Below are 13855 nucleotides of genomic sequence, written 5' to 3' on the forward strand. Positions count from 1 at the left end.
GGAAGGAAGGGAAGAAGTCTTTCTTTTTTGCAAGCCTGAATCCACGGAATTCATTTGCATGATTTAAGCATATTTGTTATTCTCAAAAACTCCCTACCCCCACTCCCCGCAAAAAAACTCTAGAGGAAGAGTGAAGCCATTTTTTTTTTTTTTTTTGGAGAGCTTATTTTCGGTAGATGCAATAATTTAAGTCAGTTGTGAATTCACCTTCCAATTTGGGGAGAGGGCTCTGGATGTGGAGGGAGATGGGGTGAATTTGATGTGTAGGGGTGACTACTATAAGATATGGTACCAGGAGCATTTTCTCCAGCAAACTAGAATAGACGGTGAAGTGGTTGGCCAGATCAGGCAGATAGGGGGGCAGAAAGCAAAAAACTGCAGTTATAAAGCGCTGCTTGAGGCGTCTCTCCTGGCGCCTCTGAACTTGATCAGATGTTGTTTCCTACAGAGAGATGGCGGCCAGGCTGCCTCAAGCAAGGCACAGACTTTGGGGGCTCTACCCTGCTCGGGATGTGACAATTACAGCCATCTCTCAGCCTTTTCTTCCCTCCTACTCTCCTCCATCCTCTGCTAGTGCTTTGCCGGACAAATCATGGGTGAATTTATAACCCTGTTTATGGTCATTTTGTTCAGAAAAAAACCTGGCACCCGGGGTAGAGTGGTGGGGTAAGAAGGCACTCCAACAATCCCCTGGAAAGTCATTCCTTAGGGAGTAATTGCTTCCCCGGGTCTCTAGGTGCTTCTCTGAGAAGCGTAATAGAGAGTAAAGTCCGGGATGTTAAGAGGGGAGACAATTCCACACCCCAGTTTTCCTTTCCACTTTTGCGTTTCAAAACGCTGAAGATTCAAAGCTTGTTGGTTCAGTCACACGGAAACCATTGTCTGGTGTGTTTACTGTGTGTTTTGTGTACACAGGCTGTGTTCTTGCATATTTAGCACTTATGCATGTTTTCTGATGTGTCTAGGATGTTCGCTGTGCTTTATTTAGTGTTGATACCGTGTTGTGTGTGATTACTTTGGTATGTTATACGTGTTTCATGAGGTGTGCTTATTTTCTGTGTTTCGTTTGAGTTTCCTGCGGTTTGCTTAGGTTGTGTTATATACGATTGTTATATTGTGCCTGTTGTATCTCAGGGCACGGGGGGGGGGGTGTTGCTGAGTAGCACCGAGTACAGCCGCTAATCACAGACCACAAGGTCACATCCTGACTCCGAAGTACCGGAGGACCGCTCTATGAGCAATCTTTCCTTCTAGTTTGAGCATCAGAGGACTGCTTTTAGTTTGGGGCACAGGCAGGGAGGAAGCTGACCCGGCCTGGTTCGGGGGATCTCCTAATGGGGTGTGGGGTGGAAGCGCAGCAGGGTCAGGAACACTGATCTGCCCCCATTCATGCAGGAATTTGTTCCCAGCATCTTCGGAGGGGGAATGTTTTCAAGGTGGTCAGGCGACAGGGTCCCATGTGGGCACTAGAGTGTCTCCTGGACCGAGAAGGAACGGCAGCGAGAAAAATCTTCTCCAGTCAAAGAGTTTCTTTAGCCTAAGCGGGTACAGAGCGCGCGAGGCGTGCTTGGACCGGCTTGGAGCCGGGCCAACCCTGGGAGAGGCCCAGCTCTGTCCCGCCGCTTGCCGAAGCCTGGCCCCAGTTCGCCACAGCCTCGCAAGCCCGGCGGAACCCACACAGGGACTCTGAGCAGCCGCCGCCTCACCTGCCAGGCGCTCCGCAGCTACCCAATCAGCTGTGGTCGCCCGGTAGCGGCTGCCATGTTCTCCGCTTCGCGCTGCCAATCAGTGTGGCGATGGCCAATGGGCGGCAGGGCCGGAGGTCAGGTGATCGCAGGCCAGCTGGCTCCCCATTGGTGCGCGATGCCCAGCCTCCCGCTCGGTTTATGTGCGAGGAGTGAGTGATTGACTTTATCAGTCCAAGGACATTACTCTGGAGGTGAGGAGGCTTGGACTCGGAGGCGAGCGGCGAGGTTCGAGCCTGCTTACTGCCGGCTGCCTTCCCGCTGGCCACGATCCACCTCCGCTACTTGGTGCAGTCGCGCCGGGAAGCCGGTACCCAAGGAGCCTTCTGGCCCCGTGGTTCTGCGCTCTTGAGTAGAGGAGGGGTGCCCGGGACAGGATTGACAAACCCCGCCCTCCACTTATTATTTTGCTTATTTTTCTTTGTGCGCTCCTGTTAGTTTGTTAAAGCAGATTTAGTCCTAGAGTCTTTTCTCCTCCCTTTTCCTCCCTCCTCCTCTCCCATCACCCTCCCCCCAATCCTTTTTCTTCCCCTCCTCCCTCCTGTCCCTCTGCAGGAGACTCTCGCAGCCAAGGAAAGTTGCAGCTCCGGGTAGCGCCTAGGGGGTCTCCAGGCAGTGTTCAACCGCCGCCATCCCTCTCTGACTACAGTCCTTCGGGGATCTCCTCCTTCGCCTGCACCCTCGCTCACTTCAGCCGGATCTTCTGTGTCCAGAGCGCCCCACCTATGACGATGCTCCTGGATGGAGGCCCGCAGTTCCCTGGGCTGGGAGTGGGCAGCTTCGGTGCGCCGCGCCACCACGAGATGCCCAACCGCGAGCCGGCGGGCATGGGATTGAATCCCTTCGGGGACTCAACCCACGCTGCTGCCGCCGCCGCTGCCGCTGCCGCCTTCAAGCTGAGCCCAGCCACCGCTCACGATCTGTCTTCGGGACAGAGCTCAGCTTTCACACCACAGGGCTCAGGCTATGCCAACGCCCTGGGCCACCATCACCATCACCATCACCACCATCACGCCAGCCAGGTGCCCACCTACGGCGGTGCTGCCTCTGCCGCCTTCAACTCCACGCGCGACTTTCTGTTCCGTCAGCGTGGTTCTGGGCTCAGCGAGGCAGCCTCCGGTGGCGGGCAACACGGTCTTTTCGCCGGCTCGGCGAGCAGTCTTCACGCTCCAGCTGGTATTCCTGAGCCTCCTGGCTACTTGCTCTTTCCTGGGCTTCATGAGCAGGGCGCTGGGCACCCGTCGCCCACAGGGCACGTGGACAACAACCAGGTCCACCTGGGGCTGCGCGGGGAGCTATTCGGCCGTGCAGACCCGTACCGCCCCGTGGCTAGCCCGCGCACGGACCCGTACGCGGCCAGTGCGCAGTTCCCCAACTATAGCCCCATGAACATGAACATGGGCGTGAACGTGGCGGCCCACCACGGGCCGGGCGCCTTCTTCCGTTATATGCGGCAGCCCATCAAGCAGGAGCTGTCCTGTAAGTGGATCGAGGAGGCTCAGCTGAGCCGGCCCAAGAAGAGCTGCGACCGGACCTTCAGCACCATGCACGAGTTGGTTACACATGTCACCATGGAGCATGTGGGGGGCCCGGAGCAGAACAACCACGTCTGCTATTGGGAGGAATGTCCCCGCGAGGGCAAGTCCTTCAAGGCGAAGTACAAACTGGTCAACCATATCCGAGTGCACACGGGTGAGAAGCCCTTTCCGTGTCCCTTCCCGGGCTGCGGGAAGATTTTTGCCCGCTCTGAGAACCTCAAGATCCACAAGAGAACCCACACAGGTAAGGGGAGCAGACAGGTGGGCGCGGGACTCCCCAGGGGCACCCTGCCACCGAGCGGACTTGAACAGAGGGAGAGAGAGGGGTGGAGGCCAAGCAGAGGGGCGGCGCCCCGCTGAGGCCATTCAGTAAAGAAGCGCTGTCACTGCTTCTCCACCCCTCACCCTCCGGGAACCTGCGGCGCTTTTGCCGAGTTCTAACTTCCCGAGGAGATTGCTGTGGTCTTAGGAACTAATTGGGACCTTCTCGCGCCGAGGAACCAACTGGCGCCACCTCTTTTTGTGTTCTTTTCTGGGTTACTAGGAAGAGACTCCGAAAGTGTTGGGAGTATATTGCTTACAAGCGACTTAGCTCTCTGAACACATTCGAGGAAGGCAACCATAGAAATGCTAATGAAAACTAACTTCGGTTACTTCCGTTCTTTTTTACACTTGATTGGCATATCTCCTAATTAAATGACTGATACTTTTGTCAAACTATTTTTATTTGGAGTTCCAGGTTCAGTTCAGTCCTCTGGAGGAAAGCTAAAGTAGAAAAGGCACTACAGTTTCCGTAGCTTGCTCAGAACCTCTTGTAAAATTGTATGTAGCCCCTGGATTTATACAGTGTTGTTCTCTTTCCGAAAATTAGTAAAACTACCAGGCTTAGCAAAATCTCTATATTTGAAAGCGGTAAATTAAAAGGCACAAAGAAGGGGACGAATAGAACTGTCGCATCCCCGGCCCATTGTCCTCCCCAGCTTGGTTACATCACCGAGGTGGTGGCGTAATGTACCCGCACATTGGGAGCCCTGGTTATTTTGGAGTGGAACCACAACTTAGGGCAAACTTGGGAGAATCCCTGAGGTTTCTTGTCCCGGGAGAACAAAAGGATGATCAGGTTCTGGGCCGGCCCTACTCTGCCCCTGCCTCAGATTAGCACTCCCCAACCCAGCGAGTTCAATCAACGCTCTGGGTTTTTCTGAGCGGAAAACAGATGCCACATCTTTCCACAGTCTGCGCTTCCCTTCACCGAAAGACCGCCGGACGCTGAGTCTCCCGCTCTACCACTCTGAGAAGTTTCTGGGTCTAACTGTATTCTCGCCCTCCCCCTTTTGTATTTTTGCCGTTTTGTAGGTGAGAAACCTTTCAAATGTGAATTCGAAGGCTGTGACAGACGGTTTGCCAACAGCAGCGACCGCAAGAAGCACATGCATGTGCACACCTCGGATAAGCCCTATATCTGCAAAGTATGTGACAAGTCCTACACGCACCCGAGCTCTCTGCGCAAACACATGAAGGTAATTACCTCTTTATTAGCGGTCGGCGGTTTGTAAACATTCTGCCCGACACCGGGAGGCAGAACGGAAGCTCCGGCGCTGCCAACCCTCTATCCTCCACTTTAAATCCGATTTGCTCCAGCACTGACACCTTGAACCCATTTTGAGGATGGGGGTGGAGGGGAGCCAGAAAGAGAGTATAGTTGGGAGGGGGAGAGAGTGGAGGGAACAATCAGTTGTTTACTGGGAAGCTCTAACCGAGCTCGCCAGGGCTTGAGGCATCAGTGGCCACCTCATCCTATCTCAGCCCACTGTGGGAACCCGAAGTGGACGCGCTGTACCCGGGGAGGATCATTCGTTTGCTCCTCGGCTTCCGATAAAACAATAGGGCCGAGGAGCGCAGTCTGATTCCAACACTTTTGTGTAGGAAGCCACAGCACCCAGTCCCCACCCTTACCCCTGTGCCTCTCATTTCTATACCTGCTTTCCCAGGCCGAAATCTGGAAGTGAAATCTGGAGTGACCATTTCATAGGGCCCGCAGAATAACTGCTTGCCCACTCCATCCGCGGAGAAAGCATTTTTGAAGTGGCACGACTAAAACGGAATTCTTTATTCCTTTTCCGGCCTGATTTTTGATGGAAATGCTAGGGGTGTCTTAGGCATCAGTAATAATGAAAAAAATTAAATCACGTTTCTCTTTTAAGCGGGGTCTTGCACTTACAGTATTCAAATCTGCTCTTGTTTGTTGTAGTTGTTTGTGGTTTTTATTTATTTATTTTTTTTGCTTTCATATTGCCATTTGGAATTATATTCATTATAATATATACATGTTAATTTTAGGTTCATGAATCTCAAGGGTCAGAATCCTCCCCTGCTGCCAGTTCAGGCTATGAATCTTCCACTCCACCCGCCATAGCTTCTGCAAACAGTAAAGATACCACTAAAACCCCTTCTGCAGTTCAAACTAGCACCAGCCACAACCCTGGACTTCCTCCCAATTTTAACGAATGGTACGTCTGAGGACAACCAAAATGCATTTAAAAAAGAAAACAGACCAATCAGATGGAAATGGAGTTTTAAAGCAAGAGGCCATATACAGGTCTACATCTTGGTAATTGCAATTGTTCAGGAAGGTTTTGGGCAAATCCAAAAGTAGCCATGCCCTTTTCTCAGGATTAGAAAATACGTTTTGGCATTTGAAGGATTTTTTTTACAAAATCTTTTCACTGGTTGTCCTGCCCCTTCCTCTTGCTCTCTGTACACCCCGTTGTGAAACTCCTTCAAATCACGTTAACACTTGTCCTGTTTCTTGAGGAAGTTATGGAAGGCTTGGTGGTGCTGATGTTAAACTGATGAAAATTCGTCTTCGCCTTAGTGGTGATTGTTTAAACTCTCACAGTCTTAAACCATGCCAAAGTCCTGTTATGTCTTGAACTTTTCTTCAAAGCATTACACTTGTGAATGTATCTTTGTCTAATGGGGTCGAAACTGTTGTTCAGTATTTTTTCAGGCTGAGGATATGATGTTACTCTACACAGATTGTGATGTTTAGTATACAGTTGCCTTTGTAATAACTTTTTTTTTTGTAAATACATATCCGTTGATGCCATATTTATCGTTTGTAATTTAATTATTGCTGCAAGTGCCGGGAACTGAACAATATTTATGGATAAATGTTTTCTAACATTCTGTACAGCTTTTGATTATAACTGCTTTAGCATTAAACAATTATTGTTTTGAAAAAAGGAACACAATTTACAATTTTTGAACCACACTGACTTTTTTGTTTTGTAACAGCCTCCTACAAATAGGAGATGTGAGAAAACTGAATCTTATTTGTTGGTATTTATAACTCGCTCAGATCCATTTTTTAATTGTTAAATTATTTTTCTATTGCAGTATAGATTCCTTACAATGTCAGTTTCCATCTGGGAAGGACCCTCCTTTCTTTATCTCTAGCTCAGATGGTTGTTTAACTGCGAGTTTAAATGTGTTTGTCCTGGATTTTCGGCATGCAAATCAAATAATACTGATCAATTCACTTAGTGGCCATGACATCTCAATCTTGTACTTCAAAGACTGAGAAGCTGGATTTAATCATCCCTGCCCTACATATATAAACATAAGGTAACCTAATTAGTTTTATGTCCCTTAGTTCTTTATTACCTTACATAAAAATGAAAATTATGGCAGGATGCATGTCTATTGAGATCACTCATATACCTATATGTTTGTATCTATGACTTATCTAATCTGCCTATCAAATCTATTTAGCTCTATATTTTCAAAAGATAGCACACCTGAAATAATGGCCCTGAGCAAGGCCACTTGAGCAGTGCTTCTCCTGATTAAAGTGCTTCTTCTTAAAAGAACCATAGTCTTTAAATTTTGGATGGCAAAGGCTGATTTGTTTGCTGTATATAGTTCCATTCATGATTATCACAATTATTCATAACATTTATATAGCGGTGTAATAACTGCAGCAGTTCCTAAATGATACTGTGGAAAGAAAAAACATTAGCAAAATATGTTATTTTTAAAGTTCATTACTTGTAGACAAAGATGTTAAGAGCATTGTTTCCATTAAAATCAGTAACAATGAAAAACGGTTGTTTGTTTTGTGATAAAATGTTAACAATCCATTTAATCTTCAGTGAAGCAACTCATTTGAACAAACAGTTCTTTTTATAATAGTCTATGGAAAAGAACTGATTACTATTTTGGGGGGCTGAAGTGGGTAGAGTTTGGAGACCTTTTTTAGGGTGCTGTTGGTTATTGAGAGCCCAATCTCTTCATAAATAACAGAAAAGTGGAGATGAGGAATTGTGTAAAGTATTTAGAAATGTAATGAATAGGCTTAAGTACCTCTTTCTCTTTAAGGGGCAATGATCTCAGTTTTTGGTGGCAGTCAATTTGGTATTATATAATCATTTTCAATTATAGAATTTTGTTGATTGTTCTTTTGGAAGAAATAAAGTCTTGGCACATCGTATTTATGTTATAACATTTTTGTATTTGGTGCCCAATATTTTTCCATGTTCAAATAAATCAATTTAAAATTGAAATGCTTAGAGAATTTCTGGTGATTTAAAACAAATTTTGATTTCCAGGATACATTAAAACAATGTTTTGTTATCTACTGATTTTTGTCAACAATTAATTATTGACAATTTTTAATTGCAAATTGCTTTGGAGGCAATACTTTGTTAGTGAAATGGTATCTTTTGCACCTCACTTTACTAGTATCCATCTGAATGCCACGAACAGAAATTTGGATGATTATACATGATGAGCAGGTAATGGTCAGTTTACCACACCCTACCCAGGCATTCTAGTCTTGACCTTGACATTGAAGGTTTTGAAACAGATCCATATTTCAGGCTTTCTGCTTCATTCAAACCATTTTAAATGCTCAGCAATTTTTCAGAAAGCTTTTTATTCATAAGATTCTAAATTTGTGTCATCCTGAAATGGAAATGACTGGCCTTTCTTCTACATATTCAGCGAGCCTCCAATTTACTGTTTTCTCCATGAGTCCTTGCAGATCCCAATCCTAATGTAACTTTAAGTAGAGATAGGTGGAGTACACTGGTTAAAACACTTGCTTACATTCATTAAACACAAGAAATACCTGATTAGGAGACACGAATAGTTCTGTGTTTTTAGTGGCTTGAAAATATTGTACCCTAGATTTTTACAGAAGCACTGTGAGTGTCCTATGAGAAGAAGCTGACAAATAACAATGTTGATAACCCAATAACTATAAAAAATGCTTCTCATGATTCCCTCTTGATTTGGATAAAACAAATTTCTCAAAATTATGCTTTATGAATTTTTTTCTACAAAGAAAACTATTGATTTGGTTTTTCTTAATCCTTTGATTTTCTTGTTCATACTGTGGCATTGGGAATGCATATTCTTGAATTTTAAGTAAGCAATCTAAGAATAAGCACACATACGCCCCAAGTCACAAATGCTAAAGCTCAAAGTCCAAGCTAGGTGTTTAGTAATCCACTCCTTTAAAATGAGTTAGTGGGTTAGCATAAAAGTCTCAATTGTTAGGTGTGGGGGAAAGTGGGGGAGCTGTTTCCACGCATGACAGATGAACTCTGGCCTTCATCCAGTTTGAAAGGTTCAAAGATCAGCATCCAGGCAAAGGAAGATAGTCTGAAGGGTGACCTAGTGTTCACAAAGCCTTCCAGCAAAGTTGGTTTACACTACAACACTACACTCTCTTCCTGTCCCCATTTCTGCTTGACTTCTCCTTGCCTTTTTTGCCCCTGCCTTCCACATCCCCCTTTCCTCCTAAGAAAACACAACCAAAGCAGAAGTCCAAAGAAATACTAACTTGTAAACATTTGAAAGACTCTGCCACCATCTGAACGGAGTGTTCCCTACTAGTACCTAAGCTTATTTTCTGTCACGAGCCCTGAAGTCCAATGCTCCCGTTGGGCACTAGCTGAGAGGAAGGCTGGGAGGGTACCTCTGAGGGTTTCAAAAGCCCTTGGGGAGCCCAGGGGCCCTGTCCACACACAAAATTCTTCGAAATCTCCGCTTGAGGTTTGGGCAGGGAGGAGGGGACCTCATTTCCTAGGGTCAATTCTCTCGCGGTTTCTGCCCGCTGACCCTTTGACCTCCACCAACAGGGCCCTTGGCGGCCATAAGCTTGGGGATCGCCTTGGGCTCCACGGACGCTTCGCGCCCCATCGCCTCTCGGCCTCATTAGGCTGGCGGGGCTGTAAAGCAGAAATCAGCCTCTGCCTAATCCCGACCTGGGGTCAATACGAGCCCAAACAATGGCGAGCTCCGAAGACTACAGCATCGCGCTACCGGCAAACTTTGTGTTCAATTCCTTTTCCACTGGCGGTGGCAGTGGGGGTGGGGGTAAGGATGTTGGTACCCGAAGGGCGCTTACAACATCCTCATCAGTCCGCAAACGCCCTCTTGTTCGGCCCTCCAAGCTCATTTACGGTGCCCGGGATGGAGGCGGTGAGGCTCCAGCGGGCTCTGAGTATGAGGCTGACCCAAAAGGGGGCCTCCGCACTGGGGACACACTTTGAAGTGGGTTTTTAGCGCGCACGTGTGAGAGCTCGGCCGGGGCCTTAGCGGGGATTCGCAGGGAGGAAAGAGGAGGCTCGGATCCGGGCCTCAACCCCTCCCCTGCTCCCCGTGGCTTCGGCCTTTTCAAGCCCAGACCGGGGACCATAGGGCTCCCCCAACCCCCACCACCGCGGGCGCGACGCGCAGGCGCGTAGCCTTGCAGCCGTCGAGTAGGATTTTGCAGCCAGGGGGTGGGTCGGGGGTGGGGGGAGGTTGAAAGCAGCCTCGCGGGGAGGGCGGCCTCGGCTAAGCCGGGGGTAGGGCGGGAGGAAAGGAGAGGGATGTGGGAAGAAGGGTGGCTTGGGGGCGGCTCTTGAGTCAGGAACATGGCGGCCGGATGCGAACCCCCGTGGAGCGCCGCACAACGCAGACTATGGGCTGCCGCACTGTGGTGTCGTTGAAATTCCCTGGTTATTCCTCAGCGCCGGCGCCTCGCGGGACAATGTAGGTCGTGGCAGTTGAAAGCAGTTTAAAAACAAACAGACAAAAACGGAAGCCAAGAAGTTCTTCCTGGGCACGCTGGTGGGATACTGATGTGCCCTTTAGGGGGTTCGGGTTCTCACAGGATTTGGGGCACAAAACCCACCAGAAGAAGCTCCTGGTACAAAAACATTCCTCTCTCCCGCCCCTCCCTAACGAGCGTGTGTGAGCGTGTGTGAGCGTGTGTGTGTGTGTGTGTGTGTGTGTGTGTGTGTGTGTGTGTTTTCCAGTTAGCCGTGTCCCTGTTGAGATGCCACAGCACCTTCAAGTCCTTCAAAATGAACAACAGTAGATAGTCTTCTCAGGACAATGGTCAAGCCGATTAGGATGGGGACTAGGGCTTGTCAACTCGCTTGTACCTTTGAGAGTTCGAAAGCTACCCTTTCCCCAGGCCTCGTTTTCCGCATAACCCATTTAAATGATCCAACTAAAACCCAGCACTGTTAACGCTTTTGTGTGTGTACCCACAGCTGGTAGTCTTAGGTTAAAAGGGAAAGGGGGGCCGAAATACCCAAAACTTCCATTCACATTTTGCTTAACTGCCTTCATGCCGAACTGTGAAACTCTCTGGGGTCTCGAGCTCCTGTTTGCTACACAGGAAAATAAAAACGCTACGGGTTCATATTTATATGTGTCCTTAGTAAGGAAAATGACATTTTAAAAGTGTACTTTATCGACTCCCCTCTCCTCTAGGCAAATAAGCTGCAGGAACTCTTCTAGGTGTTCCTAGAGACCGGCGTCCAAGCAAAAGGAGAGGGTTGTCCACTATCAAGCACTCCAGCTACTGAAGATGTGGGGCAGTTCCTGAGGGCCACCTTGGGAAGGGCCCCAGGTGGGTGGGCAGGTCATTAGCAAGTCTGGCACTGATCTGGGGGAAATCTGCAAAACACTGCCTTTATCTGCAGAGAACAATTGATGGGGTTGTCTTTCCTCCTTTTCAATGCACAAAGACAGCGGCTTTGGAGCAAGAATTTGGACTATGCATTTAAGTTGTGGTGTTCTGCATTGAAAACCTCTGGGCAATTAAAATTAGCATGCTCCGTAGTATTTTCTGTGCTTTTATTATGTGTGATTTCTGCATGTCAATGGAGCTGGAGCCTCTTCTGCAGTTTGAAAACTTGGTTTTGAAATTGCCACCAAACTGATTTTTTTCCTCTTTCCTGTGGGTGAAGTTTCCTTCCCAGGCTTAGACATTAGTAGATTATTCCACTGTGGGCATGTGGGGTGGCTTTGAGAGATCAAATGAAGTAAACCGGGCTTGCTTTATACTTTATTTTTCTGTGCTGTCGTCTGAACCCTGAAATGTGAGCTTTTTCCTGGTTAAATATCTTATCAAATCGGCAAAATAAAAAGTTATTTAAATTGGAAACGAGTTAGCCACGGGTTAGACAGTTAGAGGTTAGTCTCTTCAGGTACTACAGAACCTGAAATTTCTTTAGTTGACTTTAAAAAATCAAGCTAAAATGCTTTGGTGAATGGTTTCCTTGGGACACCTGAGATGTCCTTGGGTCACGTCCATAGATGAACTGGTTAATTATATATATATATGAGTTATGTGAATGGAATTTCTGGAAAACAGGACAAGTTATATTTGTTGATTCCAAGGGCCCTCTTTTTTGTTTCTATCGTAACTGCAGATGTACAGCTTGAAAACCCTCAAGTTTGCAGGAACCATTGGCAGGGAGGACTGTTCTTACTACCTGGACTAATGGTAACTTAACTAGGGAGCACAACCTCTTTGAAAATTAGAGAGACTTGTTTCAAAACACCTGTTAAAACTAGAGAAGAGGATTCTTTTAAAAAGCATCTGATGGACGAAGCAATTTTGCATATTTCTAATGTGATACCACTTCAACCTGTTTTCTAAGCTGATAAAGAGACAGAGCAGCAGAACCTCTATAGCAGCTACAAAACACCTTTCAACAAATGGGAGTTTATAATATTTGCCCTCTAATAGGCTATATACATTGTCTAAATTGTTTTTTGAAAATGCAGTCTATGTAGAGACCATTTGGAAATAAGATGCTAAAAATAAGACAATCCTTCTTGTTTTACTATAAACTAGCCTTTTAAAACAATATGTCCATGTAACATTTTATGACATTTTTTTTTCCTGTAAGAAAATGTGGCCTGTTTTGACCTATCTGCAGTTCACTTTTTGTTTTCTTGCCAGTGTTGTCCTGCTTGGTATCTGGGACAGACTCTTATTCCTGACGAAGAATTTGATACTGACGTTGGTATGCAGCAGCCAGCCCCCCATAAAACTACCTATCCTAAATGTAGGGTTAATGCCAAACCTACTGTGCAAGAAATGATTTACTGATGATATTTCAAAGAAAACCATATCAATTTGGATGTCTGTTACCCTGAAGTGATCATTTTAAGAGTGGTAGCCTCTTCCCCTAGGTCTTAAAAAAAAAGACTATTTTCTTCTTTTGGTGTATTGCGTTCTGTGTTGAGCAATCATTTGGGAATGAAAAAAGCAAAAGGAGCTCCCTCTCCAATTTAGGATTTTGACATGGGAAGATGGTGGTGAAGTTCAGAAGTCAGTAGACACCATGTCGTGCACTGTTGCAAATCTCCTTCAAATGTATGAGCCCAAGTTTAACTAGAAACGGTGAGTACTTGTTTTGTTAATTTCATAATGTTCGTGTTCAAAAACCAATATCCAGCATCCTTATAATTGTTGTTTAACTTAATAAAACCATTTCAATTATTTTTGTGATTATTGTTTTATTACAGTAACAACCATAACCCCTAAATAACTTTGATTAACCTGTTGAATAGGGGCAATTTATATTCTATTCACATTTCCATGTGATAACTGGCTTTTCACTAACCAGTCAACTTGAGAAACATGGAACAAACCCAAACCAAGTGTTTTGAGCTCTCAGTTCCCTCTACTCCAGGGCTCAAGGCCAGTTGCTGGGGGTAGAGGGAGGTCAGAGAGGAATTCAGAAGCAAGGATTAACGGCAGTTAGTAGAAGAAAGAGAGACAGGAGTTCAGAGGAATGAAGAACATCTACATAACACTGTTGGAGTGAGGAAGAAAAGGAGACATAGCTGAAGGTAACCACCAAAGGTAAAAGGTATCTGTGACAGTCCTGAGGTGTAGTGGTATTTGCTCCTCCCATGACCTTGGGCTATGGGGCCTGAAGGGGGCGGTGCTTCCTGCCGTTGTATTGTAGGGGGTAGAGGGGCTGGGAACTGAACCTGGGTACTCTGGAACTTCAAGTCAGTGAGCTTAACTGCTGAGCCCTTTTCCCTCCCTAAGGGATACCTTCTTCAAGCCCTATAGCCCAAGGTCATGGGCGGAGCAAATACCATTACACAAAGGAGACATTTTCTAATAGCACAAGTGTATTTTCCTAAAGACTTCATCCTGATCTTTGGGACAATCTGGCAATTATTGATTAGGACAGTTACAGAATCATGGGACACAAGTGTGTAAAAAACAGGTTTATTATTAATTAGTTGTAAATTATTGTTAAG

General features: G+C 46.5%; 1 protein-coding gene across 2 annotated transcripts; it reads left to right on the forward strand.

Moving 5' to 3' along the window:
• Positions 1–2470: 2470 nt before the first annotated feature.
• On the forward strand, positions 2471–12686 carry Zic3 (Zic family member 3). 2 transcript variants are annotated; one of them, XM_059251309.1, is made up of 3 exons: positions 2471–3527; positions 4640–4803; positions 12537–12686. In XM_059251309.1, the coding sequence occupies exons 1-3, from the start codon at positions 2471–2473 to the stop codon at positions 12684–12686; spliced, it is 1371 nt and encodes a 456-aa protein (XP_059107292.1). The 2 variants fall into 2 exon arrangements, with proteins under 2 accessions (XP_059107292.1, XP_059107291.1); XM_059251308.1 differs by lacking the exon at positions 12537–12686 and adding an exon at positions 5624–5803.
• Positions 12687–13855: the final 1169 nt, after the last annotated feature.

Source organism: Peromyscus eremicus, chromosome X (genome assembly GCF_949786415.1).
Source record: "Peromyscus eremicus chromosome X, PerEre_H2_v1, whole genome shotgun sequence".
In the NCBI taxonomy this organism is placed as follows: domain Eukaryota; kingdom Metazoa; phylum Chordata; class Mammalia; order Rodentia; family Cricetidae; genus Peromyscus; species Peromyscus eremicus.

Excerpts from the sequence above, each read along its gene's own strand:
- Zic3 (XM_059251308.1), top strand. The coding sequence starts at position 2,471 with ATGACGATGCTCCTGGATGGAGGCCCGCAGTTCCCTGGGCTGGGAGTG. Across the intron at positions 3,528-4,639 it reads CCACAAGAGAACCCACACAG|GTGAGAAACCTTTCAAATGT; the intron begins GTAAGGGGAGCA and ends GCCGTTTTGTAG. Across the intron at positions 4,804-5,623 it reads CTCTGCGCAAACACATGAAG|GTTCATGAATCTCAAGGGTC; the intron begins GTAATTACCTCT and ends TGTTAATTTTAG.